At 42.0% G+C, this 27,224-nt stretch overlaps 1 protein-coding gene across 1 annotated transcript in view; it reads right to left on the reverse strand.

The window, feature by feature from the left end:
- kcnq1.2 (potassium voltage-gated channel, KQT-like subfamily, member 1.2) overlaps positions 1–23,411 on the reverse strand; it is a gene marked incomplete at its 5' end in the record, with an annotated part of 139,787 nt that extends 116,376 nt beyond the window's left edge. Inside the window, 10 exons of the mRNA XM_079267699.1 lie at positions 3,252–3,417; positions 5,737–5,874; positions 7,089–7,184; positions 7,655–7,765; positions 9,963–10,103; positions 10,543–10,639; positions 10,735–10,813; positions 10,996–11,122; positions 15,421–15,511; positions 22,918–23,411. Of these exons, the coding sequence (XP_079123825.1) occupies positions 3,252–3,417; positions 5,737–5,874; positions 7,089–7,184; positions 7,655–7,765; positions 9,963–10,103; positions 10,543–10,639; positions 10,735–10,813; positions 10,996–11,122; positions 15,421–15,511; positions 22,918–23,411 (1,540 nt within the window). The remainder of the gene's footprint in view (positions 1–3,251; positions 3,418–5,736; positions 5,875–7,088; positions 7,185–7,654; positions 7,766–9,962; positions 10,104–10,542; positions 10,640–10,734; positions 10,814–10,995; positions 11,123–15,420; positions 15,512–22,917) is intronic.
- Between the last annotated feature and the right edge of the window lie 3,813 nt (positions 23,412–27,224).

Genomic DNA, 27,224 nt, shown 5'->3' on the forward strand with positions numbered 1-27,224 from the left:
GCCGGACACTGACTAAATCAAACAATGACCAGTTTATTTCTGACTACAGGAGCTCCACAATGGCAGCTTACCAACTCCACACCCCTCCCTCCCTCTCTTTAGTGTCCTAGTCCAGATCCCCACAGGCCCCTGTCCATTCCGAGCCAGGCCAGCCATGTTCCTCACCCGTGGTGTTGGCAGGGCACCCAGTAAAGACAACAGGCCAGGTCAACCCAGGACCAGTGTCTGAGTCTCCCTGCTTGGCTCTGGTTTGGTCCGGTTGGGGACAAAGGCCCAGCCAGCCAGCGAGTCTAATTAAAATACTGTCTGGGCCACATTAAAAAGGCCGGCTAGGTAATGATTAACACAGAGGACTTTTTAATAGGAGTGAAAAATGAAGTACTTAACCAGTGACAGGGGCTAGTGGTTAGACAGTGCAGTGCTCACATATACACTATGTACTCAGCCGTTGTGCTTTAGTTTATAGGAATAACAGGTAAAAGAGTCCCAATTCCTGTTTTCTTGGTACAGCTCATGCCTTAACATACAAGATGATAAAAAGGAAACTTGAGGCACGAAAATATGTGTCGACATCATCGTCATAAACCCTGGAAATCCCATTTAGTGCACCTTAGTTGTGATGGGAAGGACTCACCTGTTTGTCCAAACATTTCGGAGGTTCCTGCGAAGAAAAGCAGAAATTATATTAATATGAGAACGCAACATGGCCGGAACACACAACACTGACAACGTCATTCCAACTTGTGTGATCGACAATCTCCATGAGTTCCTGCTTTGCAACACAACAGCATTTTTTTTTGCACAATTAGTTTCTCCTTTCATGAAATAGGATTCATTACTGGGCCAGAAACAGCCTGAAAATGTATTTGAGTGAGTTTAAGCTGTCCGGACCGCAACTTTAATGTGTTGGACTTGCATTCACCAGGTGGACCGAGACACCACTCCAAACAAATGATAGTGTTGCCTTGTAACGGCTGAATGCATTAATAAGCAGCTGTTTGCTCAAAAATGTGCCATATCATGGCCAAAGAATGTGTTTATCTCCACAAGGAGATTATGTATTCTGTTGTGTGTGTGTGCATGAGTGTGTGTGCATATCTATGTCTGACTGTCTAAAGCTCATCTCCAATACTGTTGGACGCTTCAGCTCTCTCTGTTCCAGCCGGTTTGGACTCGTTTCCACTTCCTTTGCACGCTCAGGTAAGACAATTGCATGTATGTATGTATGTATGCATGTATATATGTACACGAGAGGCCAGTGTGTTTATCATTTGCTCAGCGAAGTTTAGCAAATGACAAACGTACTGGCCTAAACTTCGCTTGGCAAATAACGTTTACTACAGCAGAGCACGTCTCCTGATGTCAGCAGGAGGAGAGCTAATTCGCTGTTAGCAGCCGGTCCTATGCACTGCAGAGAGGGCACTTATCTAGTTGCAAGCTTAAAGAAGGAGATGTATGAGGGAAACACAGGACAAGTATTTAATAAAACAAAACAGTGCTGGTTTAAACAATAAATAAGAAAGCAGGGGCTCTGGTGTGGACAGTTGACATTGCAGATGTCTGTTTTATGGCTGGATCTAAAGCAGAGATCATACAGTCCCATGCTGTTTCAACTCTACTCATCATCATTCCTGACAGCAGGCTGCAGGCTGCAGGCTTCTTTACATGGTTTCATGTCATCCACAGCTTGGCCAATTCCCTTTTCCAGCATGTGTGTTTATGCACGTTGACGGCTTGTTTTGTTGCTCGTAAATATGACAATGAATACTGGATACAATGTGCAACTTAACTGGCTTGACATAAAGTTTTATTTGACTGCTCTTTCACATGAACATGACATATGTTTTCCTTCATTATCTAAGATCCACCCAATTAAGCTGGAAACTAAAGAACATTTGCCCTCATAAGTGGTCTCTCCTCCAGTGATGGTCTGCCTTTATGTCAAGTTTATGTCACTCCAGTTCCTTTTATGATGGCACACTTAAAAAAAAACCTCATAAAGTGCATTTATTAACCTGTAGTCTGGGCTAATTCATTTGGCAGGGATGGCTTTTAAGACAGGAAGTTAAACCACCGCCCTCTTAACCAACCAGCCATCGATCAAGTGTATAAAAGCATAGTTTCTATTGTTATGTACAAGTGCTGTCAACTTAAGAACCACAATTATCTGGATACTGAAACCAACGTCATTATTTTGTCCGAGCTTTTTTCAGCCTGTTGACAAAAAGATAGCACAACTTGGCTTCGGCATGACTGCAGCAATATTGGTGATCTGCAATGAGTCTGTATTTTAAAGTTTTCTTTTCCAATTAAGCCTAGTTTGAGTGTCTGTGGCCGGCAAAGGGGACAAGCGAGGCAGTAAAGAGCTTGTAACCATGACCTCTAATCACCACTGAGACTGAAATGGCTTCCATGTGGACTACTGAAGACACCTGGCAGCCATCTTGGGTCTAAGCGGGTCAGGATAGGGTCTCTATTTACTGTGTGAAAATGAGGAACCAGCACATAACAACTCATCCCATGTTGTTTTAAGGTCTCCGAACAGCAATCTTTTGCGAAAAGATTAGCTCTAAAAACAGCACATTGGAAGAGGTCGTCTATCTGTATTTACTTCTTTCTTCAAGACCAACAATGATAACATGATAATGAATTTGAATTATGACAGAAAGTCGAAGTTTAAGCTCTGTGAGGCTTTACTTGTATTTACACCAGCATGTATACATAGCATCAGTATGTAGGCGTAATCACTGCCAGATTTGCTCACACATGTATCATGTTTTACCAATACATAGCTCCACAAAGAATGAACTAATGAGATGACCGAGTGTGATCTCAGCCATGCAGCAGCAGGAAGAGCAGTCAGCACCCAACACAGTAAAAGTGTGAATGCCTTGTAAAATGTTCTCGAGGCAAAATGTGTAAAAATAAGTATATTATTAGATTTGTTAACATAGGTATCCGAACTATCTCCAGTGTATCGACTGTATTTTGTCAAAGAGGAGCAGATTACTGCAGTAACTCACATAGAACATGGCATTCTGAGATGAAGTTCATTCATGAAGACGTCCAAAATGAAGTTTATTCAACCAATTCAATCTCGGCCAGTTGATTTTTCTTGGACTGAGTTGGTGGACTAGAATTGGTGGATCTCAGACTGAATAATGAGTTCAATAATGACTTGAACCCTTTATATATACTTGATATCAGTTTGGATACTGTACATTACAGTAACATAAAAGCAAGTATATTACCTTCAACAGCACCTCTTGGCTCTTCCAGGGAAAAAGAGGCATCTTTCTTCTCCTCGGAGTCATCAATGTGATCGAGGGTGATCTGGGGGATCGATACGGCCCTCTGTGAGGCCACACCCATAGAGCAGCTACTTCTGGGCTTCGACCTTCTCTTGGCCCCCCTTTTCTGACAGACAGAGGAAACAACAACTCAGTTAACAAACAAGAAGTGTGTGACAATCATGAGAAATTGTAATCGTAATCAATAATCTCTAAAGAGCCTTTCTGATACGTTGTGGAAATAGTTTAAAATAATCGAAAGAATTGTGACCCTCACATGACCCTTTCCTTCACGTATTCCCTCTGATAATTAGTATATAGTTGGGACCATTCTACCTTTATCGACTAGACCGGTGACATTCAACATCCCAACACTCAGTTTGTGTAGCCAGAGATCAGTCTGGACACCTAGCCTTGCAGGTGCTGCATATTATTTTGGGAGACCAACAAACCAGGGGTTCACACGTGGAACTACCGTTTCATAATGTTTGAGAAAACCATTCATTGCCGATCATGTTTAGTTCTTTTGTTTCTGTATTTTGTGTATTATCTGTGCAGACAGGAATGTCAGTATGGGACTGTCGTGGCAAGAAGATTTGGACCGTCTCTTAATCTCACAAATAAAAGAGTTCACACTGAAGTTTGAGCCAATAGTATTTTAGAGGCACAATGTGCCAGCAAAACCGTTAATATCTGGAGACAAAGCAACCTTCTTCACTTGGCTTTATGAACATCTTCATTGAAACTGCTGGTTGTTTACTTTTTTCCAATGCTGTACATTACGAGAAGGACTTACAATAAGTCTTCTTGCCTCCATTAAAAATGGAGAAATGTAAGATTTCTTACACGATAGCTGGATATTATTTGTTCAAAGTGCTAGCCTGTTAACAACACAGTACACTTGAATACATTTCAGGTGTTCCACATTGTCAAGGAAACTTGTGAATGTGAATTTATCCAGCCATTTTAGCATAGTGTTAAAAAGCCTCGCTAAGCCAAAAGCATTGATCCACAAAATCACATTATTTTCTTTTAGTACCTGTATAGTTCACATTCTCCTGCCAAATTGTGTGCTGGCACGCTGGTGACATCAGCAGTAGCCTACATGTTACATCTCAGTTTCTTTGAGATCATAGCTATGGGATGTGTGAGTCAGTGAGTTTCTGCAAACTAAATAGTGCCTAAATGTTGCCTTCAGTCCAATCTTTAGACCCTCTGACCCACAACAACGTCATGGACGATGGCCTTTATGGAAACTCAATTATTTGGACTCAGTGGATCAGACTTTGGCATTGACAAGTGGCCAGCAATTCAATCCAAATACCCGATTTGAATGACTCATTAGTGGAGAGAGTGAGAGAGTGATTTGGGGCCCCCCCCCCAAATCACTGTCACAAGACTGAAAGAGAGAAAGATGGAAGGGCATGAAGAAACTGTAACAGACTCATGAGTGTAATAGTGAGAAGGGAAAAAGAAATAGAGACCGAGGTAGATATAAAGAGGAGAGGGAGAAAAAAACATTATGGATCAGAAAGAAATGGAGAGAAATACATTTGTTAAACAGAGAAGAAACAGAGGAATCTTTAGAGATGGGGAAAGAAGAGTCAGAAGAGAAAGTCACATGCTGAAGCAGAAAAGAGCAGCAGTCATTCTCCCCAATACATGTGGGTTCAATGCCACACAAAGATTGTTTTGTTGTTGTTCTACTCGACAAAGGTTTACTCCCATGAGAAAGCCCGCGGTGACATCATCTCAACTGACTGAGTCTTTGTCCGGCGGAGACAAAGGCCTCGAGTCATCCTGGTGGAGTCAGGCCTTTGGGGGGAGGTGTGTGTCCTTCCGTGTGCATTTGTGGGAACTTAACTTGCCCTTCTATGCTGTATGGCCTCGGGACACAACATGGCTAATATTGTTGTGAAAGGTGAGCTGCACAAGGAGACAATACAGTGTGGGCCGGACATATGCAAATACCCCCCACCGCAGTGTCACAGTCTGACGACTTTTTCTGACAACATTCTTTCGTAGACTTCTTGATGTTTCTCACCTAAGGTTAGAAGGGGTATTTAAGAAGAAAACGTTCTTCTCACATATGCAAAATAGCACGTGTTTATTCAAAATGAGACGTCTACAACCAGAAAATGAGCGCCGGTACTTTTTTTTCTGGGTGGGATTTCACCTTGATTGGATGGATCAAAGTTAAGAGCCACAATAAACAGTGGAAGAGAAAAAGATGTGAACAATGTCCCCGGTTGAATTCAAAGCCAGCATGTCACAAGGCCCACGGCATCAAAGACATATTTTATATTTCAGGACATGAGAGTGGTTACAAAAAGAAGGCTTGTCCTGTTCTGTTGAGGAAAGTAAATCAATCACTCCTGAAAACTGCACAAAACATGAGCCACAAACTACCTTTTGCTCTGAATACAAGTTGAACTGAGATAATTACCGACATGTTCAGTATCCTGACATGAGGGCTGAAGTTTTCAGGTTCCACTGTGGTGACGGTCTCTGGAGTTAGAACATACATTTTCCATGTGATATCACAGCCGTTTGGTTTCTCTGCTGCATAGCACCTCCAAAGTGTCTGAGGAGGACAGAATTTGTGTTAGTCAGTTGATGCACAGATCCTATTTTCTTCTACTCCCCCAATAACAATTTAGAACCAACCATAGGATAGCAAGCCAGTGATTAGGAACCATTATCCAGTGACGCTACAATATGAGCCACAAATTCAGCGATGTGTGAATTGCTCTGACAAATATTGATGGTTTAACATTTTTACATTTCTGTTGCTACCGTTTATTTGTTATGTCTCACACAAATTCCTGTACCTAAATATATTTATTCTTTTATTTTCATTCTTGTGCATTGGTCTCAATTGTTTGAGACAATAACTAACGTCAACGTATTAGTCATACTGTGATTTGTTCGTCATGTAACATGTAAAGCACTGCAGAAATGTAGGTGTCTTTGTGTCACAGGTGTCTAAACTGTCTGCGGTTGTGTCTCTCTGTGTTAAGGGTAATTGTAATCCTTGTAATGGTTATCTTTGACACACGATAGCTGCTTGTTTGTCTACCATTTCACTCTTGGCAAGTGGGATACTGCTCACCTTTTCCATGGCGCAATAGAAATTTGCAGACAACAAATGAAGCTCTAGCGCAAGTTCAGACAGGAAGATTATCCCTGCACGCTTAGGCTCGTAGGCCTGTCTCTCGTACTGCTCCCTCACTAAGCAGCACATTCTCTATTCGGGTTATCACTGTCAGAGGCGTCACAGACTCCATCAGCTGTCTAACAGCTGGGCGTCCCCGGCCAACAGCGCAGAGTCACACCCTCTTCGTTAGCCTATCAGCTTGCTGCTGCCTCCTTTTAAATGTGCTGTATCCCCGCCTCCAGCTTCCTGCTGCTGTTCCATGCGACCCTCCTCCTCCCCAGCACCATCCGTCTTCGCAGATTCAGCACTCCATCAGCATCTCCAGCCAACTCCAGCAGAACCTTCAGCCACCACCACCAGTGTCTGGACTCAGGGCAATCACAACGCGATCACAAATCTCCTCGTCGAGTTCAAGCGCCAAATCATTTCTGTCATAATAAATGTTAACTACCAATCATTCACTTGTCTCTCCTGATTGAAATACCGTTACTTTATTCTTTCCAGTTTCCAATATTGTCTTTCACTGGCAACTTCTTGAAAGTGGTCATGGATCTACGATTAAATTTGTGACCTAGATTTTAATATGTACTTTGTGGATGACAACACTACATTTCGTAAAGCTGAATGGCAAAAAACGGTACCTGGATGAGGCAGGCTGCAGCAGGGATCTGTCTATTGAAGTGCTTCTGTCTTTGCTTCTGTTGGACTTTCAGGGCAAACCCTGAGCCCAGGATACCCTGATTGGAAATAATCAAGTCGTAAGAAAACCTGTCATATTAAAGTTGGAACAGTAAGTGGACGTTAGGATTGTAGATCCAGAATCTCACAAAAAATAATAATATATATATATATATATATTATGGGTGTAACGGTTTAAAAAAAAGAATTCTTTTCTTTTTTCTTTTTTTTCAAACGTATTGTTCGGTTCGTCATGCGTACCGAACCGTGAGCCTCGTACCGAACGGTTCAATACGAATATGTGTGTTGTTACACCCCTAATATATATATATTGTATACAATATTTATAAAAATAAAAAAAAAGATGAGACAAAAATGGTTGAACTGTGCTTCAATGCAGAGAGTAATGCCTGAACAAAACAGAAGTCAACAAAGTAATACGATTTGGACGAATAGGAACAAAACATTTGAATACATCTTTCCTTTCTGGTCGTGAGTTTCATGTGACTCAGATGAAAGTTATATTTACGGCGGGCAGAGCGAAGAAGGAGATGGCGAAGACGCTGAAGCAGGAGGCAATGGCCTTGCCTATCCACGTTTGAGGAATTTTGTCTCCGTAGCCGATGGTGGTGACAGTCACCTAAAGACAGAGAGTGGATGAAGTTCCTCTTCCATCTATTTAGAGGATCATTAGCAGATTGTAGGCATATGTGTGACGGAAAGAAAAATCCTGTAATGCACGCGGCCCTTCACTGATGCAAAACAGGTCAAGACATTTGAGGCTGATGTGATAAAAGCTCAATTAAATCCACACCATGGCAGGGCAGGTTGAGCCGTGAAACTGGAGGGTACCTTTATCCTTTCCTGAACCATCGATGCACCTGATAAAAATGTAAAACAGACGTAAATAATTCCTCCTTACGCGTCAAAATGTGTAGTTGTACTCAGAGAGATATCAACATTCACTCTAATTTGTAACAAACTGACGTAATGAAAATGTCAGTCAATGCAAGGCGTCACCAGAGCAGTCTATAACAAGAGTTGGACAATAAAGCCGCTCTGGCCTCGTTCCACAACTGTCAGCGATGGCCGGGGCGTTTGAGGCTCTTGCTCCTCAAAGGGAATACGATTCCCAACCCACTAATCCTCAGTGAGTGTAGGAATTTGCCGAATTCACGCACTCTGAAAGCCGAGCCAATTCTGACACATTCAGAACTCACTTGGCTTACCGCGGGCGTCTATGGAGTATCGCCGCCGTTGTGCGCAAACACAAAGCGGCTGATGTAAGGTGAGATACTTAAAAGGGCTTTGGGAGTAAAAAAAGAAGGAGCAAGGGCGGGAAGGGTGGCTGGGTGTATGTTGGGGGCGGGAGGAGTGTTGGGGGATTTAATCCCTCGTCCACAAATCCGATGACTAAACAATGTCCTCCTGACCATCAGAGTGGAATGGTCTACTCAAAGACACCCCTCTTATTCACAATGTAGGGTGTGTGGCAAAAACCTCCTCATGTCTACACAAAGGTCATAGACCTGGTCTTTGAATATGTGTAAGTGTGTACACGTCTGTATGCATGTTTATATGAATGCTGATCTGCATGAATACATACTGTTTGATTGATTGTACCCAATTCAAATTGTACACCACAACTACAAAACGTCACGTTTAGCAAAACTCGTTTTCCTAATTTTCTCATTTTTATGCTTTGTCCTGGTTGAAGTTAGACAGGTTGTTAAAAACAAACAGTCATAACCTAACCGTCAGCAAATGGCAAAAGAAGGAGAGGCAGGGAAGGTGAGGGAGGGGGAGAGAGAGAGAAGGGGATATGAATCATGGCATTGGCTTGTCCTCCAGCTGTGCCCTGCACCTGCACATCCGAATGTGGAAATCATGCCAAGAGAAGGAATACAGACTGGGGGGGGGGGGGGGGGGGGGGGAGTTTAGCATTCTCCAATCAACGTAATCTCATTGCACACACAAACCTGACCAAAGCCATTGTAATGGGATATCATGACTCTCAAGTCTACAGTCTCAGAAAAACAAGAGAAAGTGCAGATCCCCAACCGCGTTTCTTTTCTCGACATTGTGATCAGAGCAACACCAACGACAGCTTTTCTTCAACTTTCCATAGAGCAGTGAGGAGCACTGTGACCCCTCTAACCCTCGTTACATAAAAGGTAGTAATCCCACAATTAAAGTTTTAATTAAGGGAACTGACACTTTATATTGGTGCTCTAAAAGTTCTTTGAGCCAAAGAGCCCAGAGGTGAATGCTTTATTACCGTCTCTTTGTGGCACGCTGATCCCCTGCACAAGGCTGCCATAGGTTTCTCATTACTCTGCGCTTTCAATTCAAATGTTTAATTAACTACTGTGGAAACCTGAGCCTCTGTACAGAGGGAAATAAGCGAAACCAGCTCGACGCAGAAAAAACATCAACACGCCTGCGTGTGTGTCGAGTGTCGCAGCATCACATGCATGCTCCACAAAGACCCAATGAGGAAAATAAAAACACAAGGAGATTAATAATTAGACCAGCCAGGGTGGCCAGCCATCTCAATCATTTTTCCAGTTAAGACTCCACTTGAGATTCCATTGTGCAGATTCTTTTGTTGCAGATTTCGAGAGAGAAGTCTTTTTACATGTGATGTGGCCTTTCAAGAGTGGAGGCCAGGTTGTAAAATTCAAGTATAGCGTTCAAGGATCCAAGTAATATATGCATTGCAAAAGACAAAATCCAGTTAATACACTCGTACAAATATGCTGAGAGTACAAAAACATCAGTGAAGGGCTTGCTTCTTCTATAAGATGTAATTCTATTTTCTAGTTAAGCTGTCTTACCACGCCCCACCACAGGGCATCGGCGTAGTTGGAGAAGCCCGTCCTGCCCTCCTCGTCCACAGCGTCCTTCTCCGCCAAGTAGACGAAGTAGGAGGAAAAGATCAGGCCCAGGAACCCGATGTACAGGGTGGTGATCAGCTCCTGGGAAAAAAACACATTGGGTCAGCCAAAGGCGATAACGTGAAAATGTTGAATGAAAGAACGTTCTCTGAGAGCCAGCTTTACAGCCCATTTGTTGCGTATATCACCGGTTGTTAGTGATATACGCATCCTCTGATTTCATTGTGTATTAGCATAATAAAATACTCAAACGTGTACCAGGATACTGTGGCTGATTTGTGCATGTGGGCATGTATGTCTGACAGTGCACATCGGATGTGCTGCAATAAGCAGTATATTACAGAATGATCAGGACGGTGGAGTTAAGTCTGTGCAGTCACCCTATAGAAGAAACTAAGGTTAAGTGATCGGAGTTATGACTTATTTTGGTCCTATTCTGATCTATCTGATATGTGATGATGAAAATAATGCTAAAAACAAGCAAACAGTTTTAGCATTAGCCTGAATTCATTCAACCTACCTGTCGATGAATAAAGACTACAGATCCCAGGAGCCTCCACGTTCCTCCCTGTCGATCCACATGCAGCATGCGCAGTATTTGGAGGAAACGGATGCCCCTGCAACACACAACATCATCTCACCATCTCCTGAGCCCTCTTACAGCTCCATGCATCAGTAAGAAGTCAAATGCAGAACAAAACAGTCATTCTACCTGACGGCAGACGTGGCAAACACTTGGCCATTGGAACCTACACCAAGCACAATGATTGAGGCAATGACCACGATCAAATCTGAAATGAAAGATAAAGACAGAAAAAAAAATCAAATCAGGGTTGCAATCATTTCAGCTTCAAGGACACATTGTACTAAAGTAAAGCCTTACGTCGCTTGAAATATCGAAGTTGTTGATCTACATGAACAATACATGACATCCGTTGTATTAAATGGGAGCAAAAGAAAATTCCAGGTGCACCTATGATTGATATGGGCTTCCTGATAAAGCAGAGGCGTCCTTTGATGCCTGCATATTTGTTGCGGCAGCCTGCCGACCACAGCCGGACCGCGTACTCCGTGCCAAAGAACAGCACCAGCACAATCTCCTGTGGAGCACAATGCAAACACAGAGCAAGGGTTACATTAATCCATTGGCACAGCAACAATAATTGTAAAGTGCATGCAGGACGAGTGGATGTGGAAGTAGATAAGGTCTCATATCTAAAAAGCATTGATAACACCGTGCCTCGCATTAAGACTAATCTCAAAGCATTAAGCAATCATCAAGATTTACAACATGATATGAATGGGTAATGACAGGTGTGTGAGACAGAGACGCTTAGGTGGTCTAGTACTAAGGCCACCCAACCACCCAGGAGGAAAAATGGAGGTTGATAACATGGCTGATGACAGCTCATATTGAGACAGGGTCAATGGCTAAGTGATTGAAGCCACAGGATGAAATGCTGTCACACTGCTGCCTCAGAGATAAGAAGGCTCAACAATCAAATGCATTACTTGGGCGATAAGATTTTGTTGTAATTGTAAATCTTTCTGCCACACTGCAGAATAATATACTTGTGAAAAAAATGAGGGCTTGATTTTTAATCATAATCATGCGCACCTGCATATCAGTTCAGGTTGGTGCTTTTGAATTGTGTTCCAATATGTACCACTGTCCATTTGATTTCCTATGATGTGCATACACGTGAGCCTCTGTGACTTAATAATGCCCGTCTGACGGGGATCGTTTTCCTGGCCACCGTGCATGCATAATATTTAGTCACTCTACTGTCTGTTAAAAGCTAAGGCCATGTGGGTGGTCATCCCACTGATTGCTTGAACTGGCTGCTCCCTGACCACCCCTTGCATGAAACCTAATACGATGAGCCCTGCTGCAATAACACAGCACCACAGAGCCCCTAAACAATGACCTGCCAATCAAGTCAGACACTATTTTGGCTGGCAAAAAAATGTCAGCACAAAGAGAGAAAATGCACTGATCGATATATTTAGTAATAATTTTGCAACACTATGAAAAACAACTTTTTAAATATGTATCAACCAAAGGCCTCCATCAGGGTTATCATGTGGATGGGGCAGCCAGATGGACAGATTCCTTTCGCTGCGCTCTGAATTTCTCAGTTTGCCCATTTTCATTAATTAATTATGTTTGCAGCTTTGCGCTAGAGTTGCCTGGCCTGGGATTCCTATAACCCTCATTCATCCCCATGAATCGCTCATTTTCTGTCCCTGAGTTAAAGACAAAGAGAGGAGAATAAAGAGGCAGAAGTGAAGACAGACAGGCAAGAAATGATTCAGTAAATCTATATAACATAGCCTGATGATAATAAGACTGAATTACCATTTGGTTTGACTTCATTCATCTAAATTTGAATCACGTGTGCAGACATTCTGAGATCTGGAACCAAGATGACTAGAACAACTCGAGCAGCCAGCCATAGCCTTATTGTTTGTGTAGGAGAGTAACAAGTCCCTGTTGCTGTTTCTGTAATATAAGACTGTATCATCGCTTCTGACTGAAAGGTGTCAATTTTGCTGACAGATGAGGTTTTATCTACAGTTCTTTGTATTCTGGACTATGCACAGTTTACTCACGAAGAAGGTGGGAATCTTTGATCGTTGCATCCTATACACAAAGCTTCTGCTGTTGCCTTATAATTGGGGGATTATTATTATTGTGGATATAAGTATTCTATCAAATCAATAAGCAGACAGTAAGAGCAAAACATCACCAATTCATCGAGTTCAGTCATTTTGACATATGGGTAACATTTGAAAGTCAAAGGAACGTATGAATTTGGGGAATTTGATGGAATTAGTCATAATAATTCCATAAATTGGGTCACCCAGATGTTGGGAAATTTTCATATGTGTATCAGAAACTGGCAACAACTACGTGTTTACTAAAAACAGCCGCCTGTTCGCGCAGTGATAATCTCGTCAAGACAGACTAGGATGAAGCTCATTCAGAGAGCTGCTTGGGAATTACAATAACAGATACAAAAATGTGATTAGATTGCTTCATCTGTGTGTCCCACCACAAGCCAGGTGCACGTATACAGGCACACAAAGTCACTTACTACATCTACAGTCACCTACACAACGCTTTTGAAGAAGATCTGGTCAGAAAAGACGATGTAGAAGAGCTCCATGTGATATGCTTGTGTGTACTGTATGAATGCTTGTGTGCCTCCGGTCCAGTCTGGCCAGCTTTAGTTTGGCAGCTGCCCTGAAGGCCAAATATCCTAAAGGACTTATGTCCCCCCTGCCATCCAAAACAAGCAGCCTGTGATTCATAGATGTCAGCTAAACCTGAACTTTCTAAGTATAGCTACTACCACTACTATATGCCACAATGACACCATTCACTGGGCTCCACCCCCTCACACACACACACACGCATATATATATATATACACACACACACACACACACACACACACACAGAGAAGATAAGGTACTATCTTAACTCACAATTTATATTGAACCAAAAGCATGAATTACTATTACACATGCTTACACGCACACCCCAACACAGCCAGGTGTACAAATAGACAGGGTTTGACAAATCAAGAGGAAAGTCTAACAGTAGTTTTGTGTGCAGAAGTGTTTCATTTCTCTCTACATCTTCATGAGGCCGATTACTGCTGGCCTCTTGAGTAATGAAACAACAGACCACAAAAGGTGGAGGGAGGAGAGATAGATCGAGAAAGAGGGAAACCGAGAGTTAGAGATAATGAGAGAGAGCATTTGGCTCTTCTTGGGTGAAAATAAATGAATAACCACATACTTCAAAGGGCACTGGCCAAAAGTTTACAGAAACACAGTGTCCACTCCGTCCACTGTTTGCCCCCGGGACCCAGGAGGTGGTACGAGTGTGTGTGTGTGTGTGTGTGTGTGTGTGTGTGCAGCTTTTGTGTAAACTGTGTGTGAGTGCACGTTAGCTACATGTATATTTATAACCACAGTGTTCTGGCAAGAGACAGATGATGCAAGCTCTTTGTAGAGTTTCCAGCAGCAGCCAAAATTGTCTCTACCTGTTGTAAGCACTGGATTTATTGCATCACTTAGCAGCCTTAATAGCCTAATAAGCCACAAAAAAAGGTCAATTTACCAGCAAGTACAGTCTGGAGGAGCCACTATAGGTTAAAAACAGTGACTTCTGAGCATTCCCACACTATTAATGTACAACATGTACAAGTTACAAGGGGTTTTGGATGAATGCAATACAAGCTGCCAGGTGTTGTGTGATGTTGTTGCAATCACTGAAAGGGATTAGTCTTTTTAAGCTTTGTAATATCTTTGGGCTGAGGTGCAAGATGGCGGGTGGAGTCGCTCTCAGCCACGATCTTCTGTGTCCATCATGTGGATAGAGAAGGGTACTGCAGTGCAGTTGTAATAGTATAAGCCAACTGTCACTCTTTGGTTCAGTCTCTCTTAAAAAAAAAGCGATAGTCATTTCATTAATATAAGAAAACCTACACAAGGAAATTCAAGGATGTCAAGGAAGCTTCACTACATCCCTTCTGTCAATATAGGAGTAATAAAACCTTCACCAACCGATATATGTGCAATTATGTGGGCTGCGATTATTATTTTAATCATCCATTTAATCGACTTAATAATAATAATAATAGCTTTGGTGGCTGTAAAGGTAGAATTAGTATACGTTTTTTTCTGATCTTATGATTTTCATTATTATTATCAGCAGTCTTTGTGGCCTGTATTCACTGTTCTTGTCTTCCTCTTGTTATTCTGTTCGTGATTTGTCTTTTGGCCTGCAATAAATATACATACAATAATAATTATAATAATCTGTTTAATAATTGTTTCTTTTAGAAAATGGGAAAAGAGGTTCCCACAGCCCATCTGACAAGATGAAATGCTTGTTTTCCCCCTTTAAATGGTCCAAAACTTAAATAAAACAATTTACAGGGAAATTAAACACAAAAAGGTAGAAAACCCTTATATTTCAAAAGATGAAACTGGTGAATATTGGGCTTTTTTGCTTGACAACAAATGCTAAAAATGGCCCATTTTCTGCCAATGAACTGAATGTATCGTTTAATGACGGTCATCAGGCATGTGTTTCTAAAGGCCCTACACACCAATATATTGATTATTAGTCTTTATTAAAACAAGGACCATGCACAAAACAACATTAATCTCAAAAATGTATTAAGTACAATGATTGAAGTCAGATCTATATATTCGCTAATTTCCATCTGCAGTCCCTGGGCAGGTAGACAAGGAACAATGAACAGACATTAAATACAATCATTTACATGCAACACAATTCCATGTTCAGGGATTTAAGAGGACGATTCTGGAGGTTGTAAGACTTTAACGTTCGGGATATCAGCACAATGACAGTACTCACCATCCAGAAGAGGGTTCCGGTGGCGAACTCTGCATATTGCTCTATAGTGGACAGGACACTGAAGATTAGACACACCAGCACCATGATGAAGCTGCAGGCAGAGAAAACAATTCTTCAGTAAGTTATCAGCACATACTACTCACTGTCGCGAAAGAAAACAAAAACCGCATGCTTCCCCCAACCAGTCATGCAGTTTACGTCAATGTGATGAAACCATCATTCTTTTCCTCATCAATCTGCTTGTATTAAGAGCTGACAGGATGTTTCCACGTCTCCTAGCAGAAGTGAAACATGAAGGTAGAGGAAGCAGAGGTGGATCGAGGGAAAGACGGGATTGAATTGAGAGTGAAGGCAAAGAGAAAAGGAGTGGGAGAGGAAGGACGGGGTGCAACTATTATCAATTCATCTGCAGATTACTTCTCGATTAATTGATTTGTCTTTTTTGAAAAAAATGCCAGGGAAAAAAGAAAACCGCCCCGTATAACTTCCAAGAGTCCTGGGTGACATATTAAATGAGCTTGTTTCTTCCAACCAACAGACGTAAAGATACTCTGTTTACTATCACAGATGTAAAGAAAAGGAGCAAATTCTTACATTGGAGAAGCCAAAAACAGAGAATGTCATCAATTGATTCTGTAAACAGGTGCAGTTTAATAATCTACCAATCCTCTGAACTACTGTTTCAGCTCTAGAGGAAAGAATGGGAAAGAGAGGAAAGGAATAAAGTGAATATCTTTTTCGAACTTCGTTAGAAACAGTATTTTCTTCTTGAACCACTGCACTGTTCATTTACTCGTTAATTCTGAAATGTTAAAGAGGCTCATGGAGGGCTTTGCTTGGTCTCTCCTGACCCTGAAGGATTAAGAGCAGAGTCCGTTGTGTGCATCATCTCATTAATAATCCTTAGAACACGTCTTTTAAGTGCTTTTACATGACATACTACAGTATGCGAGTGTTTGCATGCACCATCATCAGCATCATGACCAAGCTCACTTTAAAAACACACAGCAGTGGATGCATTATGATGCTGGGTACAGGGGTTACAGGCCATAGGCTGGAAGGGTTACGCAAGTGTCTGTTTATCATTATTCATGTGCCTATAAAATAATGCAGAAATGTAAGTACTCCCACACTAAAGAAAGACTTTCAAATGTTGCATTCGCAGAGGCCGCCATCCAGTCGATGAGATTTTTTTAAATCTAATATGTCCAAAAGAGAAGCACCTCAGACATCCATGTCAGCCGCACCTGTTTATTGGACACCCGTGTGACCTAAGTTCATTTAAAGAAAGGAGGTAAAGTTTGCTTTACTTAAAAGATCATGCTCATTTCTGGTCTCTCCGGTAGTAGAATGAGAGTAAGACAAAGTGGGGGGATGGAGGGTAAGACTGCTGAAGGAGGATTCCCCTTGCACACAGACTGACACATGGGCCAGATGGGACAGTGAGGATTACCGCTTACAACCAAACACACACACACACGCACACACACGCACACACACGCACACACACGCGTCTCTCCCGCCCTCACTTTGATTCATAAGAGGGTGAGCCGAGATGACGTCATCACCTCTGATTTAGTACAAGTGTCACGTACTTTCGTTTTGATGAATGCTGCAGCGGCAGCTGGGGAAGCCAGTGACATTTCATGGCTGGACAAGGCTTTGGTGCAGTGTCCTCGACATATGGGACTGGAAGATTTAAGGTGTGCATGACAACTAAGAACTAGAGTTACAGCCAATCCATCCCTCTGTAGGCCGTACAGTTCCAATAAAAGCCAATGATTCAACACCCAGGACGCCATGTAAAGTCAAATCGGAAGAGGATAGGTTGTGCAAATGAGGAACGAGCCAATTGTATTAAAGCAGTTACTAACACAAGGCTGTAAAAGCAGCCATATTGCTCAATTTCAAAGATATAAAGGATAATATTGCACAGGAACTTGCGGACATTGATGAATATCACTGGTATCGCTGCATAAAACATCAAAGACCAGCTCTCTGCATTTAGCACTTGCTGCTGCAACTGCCTCGTCAAGATAACCTCCTCCTATTGGTCGAAACTTCATTAGAATGAGTCACATGACAAAGATTCAATATTTACAGGCAGGTGAAAAACGAGGGCAATTCGAGGAAATTCGATGTCATAGTCATGTAGGCCATTGAGAAGGTCATGTAATCTGTGTTTTCCCTCAGCGCATGAGACGATAGTATTTGTCCCGTTTTTGAAAGCACAACAGTGAAATGCAATACCCATGAGACTCCACATACAATGTGTCAGAAGACCACTGAAGGAGAGCTGATTAGATTAGATTATAGGCTGTAGTAATGACTTATTGGATGTGACTATCATGTTTGTTTGCTTTGGGTACAGTGAGCAGCATTTTACTTGCAGTGTTTCGTAATAACAGACCAGTCTGCAACATTATGCACCGTTCTACTAAAGCTAGGAGGTTAGAGCATAAACATGCAAACAACATGTTGCACAGTTGAAGTTTACGAACAGCTTCTCTGGAGACATTAAATGTTTCAAGGCTGTGCATTGAGTCAGGCTGTGTACTGTAGCTAGACGGAGCATTTCCCTAACGTCATATCCTGAAGCTTTCTGCATTGATGCCATGGGGAGGTGTTTGCTGCGGACAGGACTGGGTCACTCACAACCATGAGCCAACCTTATTTAGCCAGGCCAAAACCCCTGGGATCTGATTAAAACAAAACAGCTGGGGCTTTAGCCAGTATTATTGGCTGCAGATCTGTCCAGCTTGACTAAAATAAGTAAGGCGTAGAGCCGTACCAACCCCTCTACTCAATCAGCTGGGAAACTAAGGCAATATAAGCTGAGGGAACATCAACGACAAACAGACAGCGGGGACAATGCCATCTCAAAAGTGGGGGTGACAAGAATGTGTAAGGTTCACACTTTCAGATTTGTGCATTGCGCATTCATGAATCGAGGATGCTAACTCACACATGTGGCCAATCAACAGTAGCACTGCAATGCTAATTGTACACATTTAGCTGTTGGGCCAAAGAGGCTGGTTGAGTTTAATTACAAGTCATCAATACAGATGGTACTATGCTAATCCAATCCAAATGTTAAATGTTGTCTTAACCTTAATCTCATTCAACCCAGCAGTGGATAACAGGTTGTGCCGTCATGAATCGGACCGTCTGATAAAACACCAGCTTACACTTGCAAACTATCTCAACCTCATCTGAAGTCATTAGAACTCCAGCTTTAAGATCCTGCATCTACTTGCCTTTGCACAATTCACTCATTTCTCAGCCACAGCCTTCAAATAGAAAGCCAACGGCACATCCAGTTTCCCAGCTAGCCCCGGTGTTTGGGCTTCAATTGGTCATGGTCAAATAAAGAAGTACATTGTAAAATGTTGTTTTACAATAAGGTGGTCTGTGCTATGCCTATGCCGCTGCAATGCTGCTCAGTTAGCAGATGGCACCACAAAAAAACAAAAAATGTGCCCAATCTCTGGCCCAGCAACCAGCTGTAAACAATGAGTCAAATACAAGTCTAAACTTTCTACAAACTCTCTGCATACTTGTGCTCCCACAATAAATCTGCCCAATGCGAGTTGGCAGACTTCCAGAATTCCCAGAATGTTTACATATTTGTTTTGGGACTAAACACCTCTGCATTCTGTGTCTGCTTCTGAGACATGCTTCTTGAAAAAAGTGCTTGTGACTTAAACAAGCACAAAGGTCAAGCCACGGGCACGCACATTGCCCTGTCCATCACTGCTAGCAAGCACGGTCAGAGACAGAGCTGTCCCCCCCCCCCCCCCCCCCCCCAGTTTAAATATCTGTACCAAGAGCAAACGGCACAAAGGAAGGCCAAGACAATGAGAGGTGCAAAAATAATATTCATAACTTAATTCTTCTTGGAGGCTGATAACTGACGAGTATGTAAAGGTTTAGAGCTTACGCGACTAATTGGAATTAGCAAAATATTCCTTCAACTCAAGGTTTAAATTTAAGCCAACATTGTATGTTATGCATTCTGCTCATCTTATGATGGAATTCTACTTTGTAATGCAATGGATCATGTCAGTGTTTTAATGGAAATCTTTTTTTCTTTAATTCAGGAGCAGCAGTCCCCTTTATAGGCTGCTTACAAGTTGAAGTGCAACAGAATTTAAGATCTGCATGTGCATTGGTTGTTGAAACATTTCATGTATATTAAAGGTGAAATGACTGAATAAAATGTTGTTATGATAACAGTTATCTTTTTAGTTTCTTTTAATATTGCACTATCACTTTTTAAATTGTTAAACCTGTTGGACAAATTCCTGAAGCAAAAAGGGTCAAAAGACAACAGACATGGCATTATGAAATATGCCCCAGTGTGTGACATCATTTCCTGAGAAATGATGTCACACACAGTTCTCTTCATTCAGTCAGTAATCTCTTGTAAGCAGATATCCAACACGATGTTTCCTTTCTGTCCTTTCCACATAGATGGAGGGGATTCACTATCGCCATTTCAATAATCTGTCCAGATGTAAAAACACACAACAGAACCAAGTAACCCAGACAACATCTGGCCAGCTGCATTTTCACCAGGATAAACGGGTGCAATTCTTCCTCCACTGCAAACTGCTCGTGGTGTAATGACGCCACAGTAGAAATTCCCCTTCATGAGACGATCACATTTTGATTCCAGCCACTGCAAATGAAAATATTGAGGTTGTTTTTTTTAACAGTCAGTACAATAATCTCTCTTCCTTCGACTGTTTTAGCTCTTGATTTTGTCTCAAAGGAATTTACGTGTCTACTTAAACCAAGATGTATGGTTGTCATCTGCTTCCAGTTTGAGCGAGAAGGGCATTTAGGAATCATGTTCATTCCCTTTGGTTACGTTTGTGTGTCTGTCGGTTAGACAAACGTGACGTTTCATATGTAATACATTCATTTGTTAAAACATGTGTTAATAATTGATTGTTTTCCAACATCAAGAGGAGACCGAATGCTGCCCGATGACCCCGAAATAAAGTCCGTAACTGTATATGCTTAAGTTCATCAAATAAATCATTTATATTTTAATCAGTTTTATGCTATGAATTCTTCAACAAATAACGATGATGTATGTAAAGCACTAATCTAAAAAGAAAGTTCACAAAATAGGAAGATAACCACATTTCTCTCAATGTGCCGAAGTTAATATGAATGCACACGAAAACGTTTTTATCTGTTTGGGTTTCAAATGAGTATTGCAAAAGAAATAAAACTCTTTTCAAACAAAACAAAGCGGTGAAATCCATGAGGACTCACTGAAAGGGTGTTTGTGTGTACATTCGATGCACATGTGCGTATATTGTGCAAGAGTTCATTTGTGACACGTTGATGTGCGTGTGTTCTCCCATTACGCTACCCGTTGATTGGACAGATGTTCCCACACAGCCAGATGGAGTGTTGACGAGTGCATTTTCAGATCTATAAGCACGATACCGGCAGCTGTGAATTGAGCGTTGACTTTTAGGAGTCTCTGTTCCCCTGCCAATCTCTGAAGAGGCCAGGAGAATAGATGGCCACCAGCGATAACCATCGACAAGTAAGAGTTACTTAAAGGAGCGTCGGCGAGGATCAGTCAGGGGTTTAATATTAAATGAAGCACAGGCTCAGGTTCTCTCTCCTCTGTGAGGGGAGAACATTAGAGCCTCAATTACTGCTGGGATGAGTTATCAGCAAGGCAGGGCACACAAAGCAGGTTTACAAACAGGACAACAGAGGATCCCCGCACTGTTTCCACTCGTCTTTGACTGGCAAAGGTAATATCTTAATGAGAGTGACTAACTCTAACTTCTCTTCAAGCACAATTTCACCTGGACAAAGCTGAAAAGTGGTCGGTGTAGCTACCATGTTTAACGACTACACATTAGGCCTACATTATGTTTAACGGATGAGGTCATTTGAAGGAAGCTGAGCTGAAGCGCTGTGGAGGGAGATGAATACGTTTGGATGATGGATTATTTGGGAGGAGCGGGACCTTTGGGAGGTGCAGGCATTGAGATTGTTGCAAGACGTTGCACAGAACGCAAAACACTCCTGGTTCGTCTCGTGCCAGAGCTGCATAACTGCTGAGTCATGACCCAAAAACCAAACCACGCATAATCACGAGGAAAAAGATAATGCCTCCAAACACGGGGGGGGGGGGGGGGGGTCCAAATGAACCCTATCATTTCCTGAAAAACATTCTTTGGATTTATTTGACTCGTCAGCGGAATGTAAATCAGTTGATGCCCGTCACTTGAACTTCTATGATTATCATTCATATTTTCATCTAGTCTGGTCTAAATCCATGTCTCAGGGCTTACTGTGACATCTGGGACCACATTGTGGGATACTTCAGAGATAACAGATGACTCTTTAGTCACATGTTAGGAGGGTATTCTTGGCCATGAAAGAGTTCGATTTTCACCTTTGCAAAAAGGGAAGCTAACAAAAATGTATCGCACCATCATTGTATTGTTCAAAACACTCACTTCTTGAATTGGGAAAATTCTTTTTTGATTAAATTAATGTGAAAGTGTGCAAAACATATTTGAGTAAAAAGACATAAAGCCAGATTTAAAAATATTTACTTTTGTTTTTCAATATATTACTTAGATATTAAGCACTTGCTGGCCATGAAAACATATGGAAGTAGGATACAATTCATTAAAGGTTTTACTTGTTTTTTAACTAAATTAAATATGGGGTCAAAGTGAACATTGTCTACCGGTGATGAAATACAGTTTGTCTATCAAATTGAATGTGTGTGACATTCTGCAGCACGGTTTTTTTCCCAGTCATCCCACCATGCTAAAACAATCCAACTTCATCACACTCCGAGAACATCAACGCTGACAAAGGAGAGGAGCGCGTACCGATGTGGCAGTTAATAAAAAGATGCAAGCAGTGTTTCAACTGCAGGTCAGTGTGTGTTCCTGTTCAGGTTAGCAGCATCAAGAAGGACGTTCTGTGATTCATGGATGTGGTTGCCGATATGTTGACTGTGGGGAAGAGCAAAACAGACTGAGTTTATCAGTGCCAGGTCGCACCGACCTGCTCCTGTTGGGCCGTCTTAAAACAACCGCAGACAGCCAGCAGGCCTCTCCGTTTGTTACTGGGAACCAGAACCTAATACCGGAAGGAGCCGCACGAGATGCAATTAACGAGAGAGGGGCTGGAGCTAACGGAGAGACACCACACAGACCTGTGTTTGAAGTCAGACCATCAACGAGACTGTTAACCGAACACCTTTCAGCACGTCCATCAAAGTCTTAACATGTTAAGGAATGAAGCCTAATGATTGTTAGGGTTCTCATGAAGGCTTTTGCTCCTAATAATGTTGATTTACTCCGATTCAGCATTTTGAGCCTCACACATGCTCGTCAGCGTTCATGTTTCTCTGTAACTATGTCTACTCATTCAGCACTGCTGCCAAACTGACCCGCAGTCTGTTGCTGTAATCAGTACACACAGAACCAGACAGGTACTCACACGAGGAAGTGGTAGAGGAAGCATCTCATTCCAGCAGGCCTCTCTAGGAAGTTGTAAACATCCCCCTGCATGCTGGTCTTGGTGTACGGGCTCTGGAATTGCTTTTGATGATGGCGCATCCAGCTCGAACGAGGGAGAGTCAGAGGGACAGAGGCGATGGAGGGCTCGCCGAGTATGGACGGAAGCACTGGGACATTCGTGTCCGCTGGTGGATAGCAGGGAATGCCTGATCCATTATTCCCCGCCGTGGGGTCCAGCCCCTGTGAAACGGGAGAGTAGCAGCTTCTGTCAGCAGCAGGAGCCCGTAGGGTAGAACTGGAGGATGTAGTGCCGGTGGAGGTCGCGGGGTCAGCGTCCATCTCCTGGTCCAGGTTGAGGCTCGTGCCGCCATATCCATTGGGTCTGCAACTTATGAAGGAGCTCCTCATCCTGCTGCCATAGTCGCGTTGCACGTGGCACGTCATTTGAAAGGACTGTGCACGCCTTTCCTCCATGGTCCGGTTCAGAGACGGGCCAGGGACGTCCCTGAGGTCAACCAAGAGTCAGGTAGAAGGGATGAGACACCGAGCTAGGCATGGCTAGCTACCCGCTGCAGACAGGAGCCCTCTCTGCTGCACTGCATGTGTGTCCATACCTGCAGGGGAAGAGGTGACATGAGTCATGGAGATAGTATGACTGAAGGTAAGCCCTGCCCTCCGCGGCAAGGGCTTTGTTCATTGTGTCATTAAAGATGCACGACATGGACACTCTAGTTTGTTTAACGTTTAGTTTGTTGAACCGCAATTACTATTTTACACAAACAGCAGCATTATCTATTACCTGGGTCAAACTGCAATTCTTGAGAAGATTATTAACACAGCATACTGTATTTCCAAATAACTCTGAATGTAATGTTCTTGAACAGTTTGAAGCTACGAAATAAACATCTGCTATTGTAACATATGGCATCCCATCATAGAAGGAAAATACTGTTACTCCAGATTATCATCACATTATAATCTGGTAAATGCTGAAGGTGGTTCCCCTCAGCGAGTTACTTCTGAACTGTCACCATACGTGGATCAGAGACCACCTGGTTGTGATTTTAGGGCACTGATGCCCACTAGAGCTTTCCGTCGTGTAACGGTCCGGTGTAAGAAGTGGTCGAAACATTTCTATGAACTTTTGAAAATTGTTGTACAAGTAGGCTATTACACTGTGATTTACGACCGGTGACAATAATGCAAGCACAAAATACTTCCAAAATATAATCATACACAGGTTAATGTGGCAGAGACAGGTCAGCACACGAGTCCATTTCCTCTCTGTGAGGATTTACTGTGAAACCTGCTGTTACAGTTACAGCCACGTGACTTCAAGTGGATAGTCACAATCAAACACTGCATGTTCATATTATGACAAAATCTCCACTGCTTGCCTTTGGACATAAAGGTGTTATTTGCCAAAACATTAAATCTATATCAACAATAACAGGAGATGTACAAAAGATACAGAAAAGCATTTATGCAAAGGGAGCAGCATCAGCAACACATACTTATTCTGTTTAATATCTATTCCTCAAGTCTGCAAATGTAACCAAGTCTGGACAGCGTGTCAATTTGACAAAAAACACTTTCCATCTAGTCAAAGCAATTATACTCCCTGCTGGCATATGTACACTTAATTAGTGTATCAAAGGGTTGGTAGGCGCGTCACTGTCTTCTCTGGAAAGACACCTAACCAGTGTGATAGATGGCCGGATGTTGCCCAACAGGTTAGGAAAAACAGCATCATGAGACAAGTGAGGAGGGCTAATTGGGGGCAAGCCCCCCACCCCGTCCGTATATCTGTCCTCAGCCATCGATGAACTGATGACAGGGGCCACATGTGCTGTCTCCCTGTAGATAGAGTTTCTGACTTTAAAGCTGCACAGTCATGAGACACACAATGAACTGTCAGACACGCACAGGCTGCTGTGGGGACTCTACAGTTACAAGAGTATTGTTTGACTTTCCGTTAAACTGAACCGACCCTGTCACGGGGATAGCCAAAACAAATGGAATGACAGCACGTGAAATAAATTAGGAACATTTCGCTTCCGATCCCTAAAAACTCCACCTTTTTCCCTTTTCCACCTGCTGAAGCACTCAAATAAAGAGCAGGCTGTGGTCTGTTAAATGATGCTGCAAAATCAAGAAGATGTTATGTCAATATTTGCAGCAATTAATGCTACACGCTGATGTTCGCCCTTCAAGAATTACGCTTAACAAGTTAAACAATATGTCAAACTAGCGTGTCACATCTTACCTTTGAATCCAGAAACACACATCAAGTTGTAATCGGTGGTAAATAAATAGAAAATATCTCAGAAGCAGGCAACAAGCTCCCCTTTATTGTTTTTTTTAATGAATAAAATATAGTCATATAATCTCCAAAATTAAACAAGTAAGAATTCGTCTTCCAGCGCTACAACATTAAACTCTAACATCGAAAATGCACTGAGAGGAGAAGTGTTTCATCGGCTGCTGCCTGCAGGACTCGTCTCTTTGAAGTGCATCTGCTGCCTGCACAAACGCTGCGTTCAAGGGTTATGGGATATTTTGTAATCGCAACATGAGCGAACAACAAAGTGGTATCCTGTACATTTTATATACTACCTACTATTACTAACAAGTAGCCAACGTGCAAATGTGTACAACATATGTAAATAAATAAAATAAAATACTTTTCTGTATAATGTATGACTATGAGCTTATTATTTGTGATAACTTGCCAATGTATGAATCCGGAATGTGAATTTGTGTCAGGTTGTATTTTCTAACTGTATTAGGGTTGCAGCTAACATTTAATTCTACATTATTATTATTCGAATTGATCAAATAATGATTTTAAAATGACCTGTCATGAATCCCCAGGGCCCAAAATTATGCCTTCAAATGTATTGTGCTGTCCATCCAACCGTTCAAAGCCCAAAGATATTTACAATAATATAAAACAAAAAACAACCACCAAATCTTCATATTGGAGAAGCCAAAGCAGCAAAGTCATTTTTGACATATATGACTTCAATGTCAACCCGAATGCTGATTCAGCATTCCAAGTATTGTTCTTATAATCTTTATTTTTCCAACAATTTCTTCCTCACATTTTTTGGCACAATTCTTTTTCTACATTTTTTAAGAAACCGTTCAACTATGAAAATGCTCTTTAAGGACATGCCTGCTGTTTCTAACCTTTAAACCTTTTGATATCTTTTACACTTTTTGAACTATCACATTTTAACTTTAATGATTTTTTTTCAGTCCTTTTCTGAATTTGTTTAATTTAATTTAATTTCTCATCTGTTCTACCTCCTGAGCAACTTTACTGAACAAAGACACTTAGAAAGATTCAGACTGTCTGTTTCTTTTTTTTCTTTTTGAAAAAGATATTTTTTAGCAGGTAAATTTATGTTATTGTTGTAATACTCATTTTGGCCACAACAGGCTGAAGTACTCCTCTACCTCATGTTCTAAATATGACTAAAATAAATCATGTTTCCTACTTTACAACTGGAAGAAATGCACAATGATGTATGCACCTTGTGTTTAAACCCACCTGGAAGAAATTCTGTTCTGCAGTTTAATGCTTTTGGCTTTCAACATTTTTCAGCCAGGTCGTCTCCCATTTCTGTATTTTCAGCAATGTTTTTGCGATTCATTTCAGCTTTCAGCATTCCAACGCATTTTCTGCAGGAAATGCATTTTCTAGTTATTTAAACTTGAGCCCTCATGGTGCATAATCCTAAATAAAGTTAGCATGCAGTCAAAACTGTGACAGATGACCCAACAGAACTATTGTTGTACCCACTTGGCCTTTAGCATTGTTTTATAAGTGAAGATGAAACTGGGTCCATACCCGAGTAGCCTAATGTAATAAACATGCGTTTTTTACTTATGCTTATGCTAGATCCAGCCTTGCATTTCTAACACATCTCTGCCACTTTCTGCCATTTTCTGCACGGTTTTACAGCAGCATGTGAACGCACCACATGTGCCAAACAGCAGCAGCTGCTGGGTGACAGCGGCAGGTCACACGTGCATGGTCGTGCACTAGCGTCAATAAGAATGGAAATAGTCTGTTGCATTCATTTCTGACCAAAATTATTTTCAGTGCTTCTTTGTTGTAGAATTAAAACCCGGATGCAGTCCCATCACACATTACGAGCTGTGCTTCCACGCCTGTGTTGACCTGTAGGGGGCACTAAACACCCACTCTGCGCCAAGTCAACACGTTTTGCAATGCCTCATAGCTTGTCCCTCGCTGGTTTCCGTAGTCATTGGAAAAAA

This window comes from Melanostigma gelatinosum (genome assembly GCF_949748355.1).
Source record: "Melanostigma gelatinosum genome assembly, chromosome: 1".
Classification (NCBI taxonomy): domain Eukaryota; kingdom Metazoa; phylum Chordata; class Actinopteri; order Perciformes; family Zoarcidae; genus Melanostigma; species Melanostigma gelatinosum.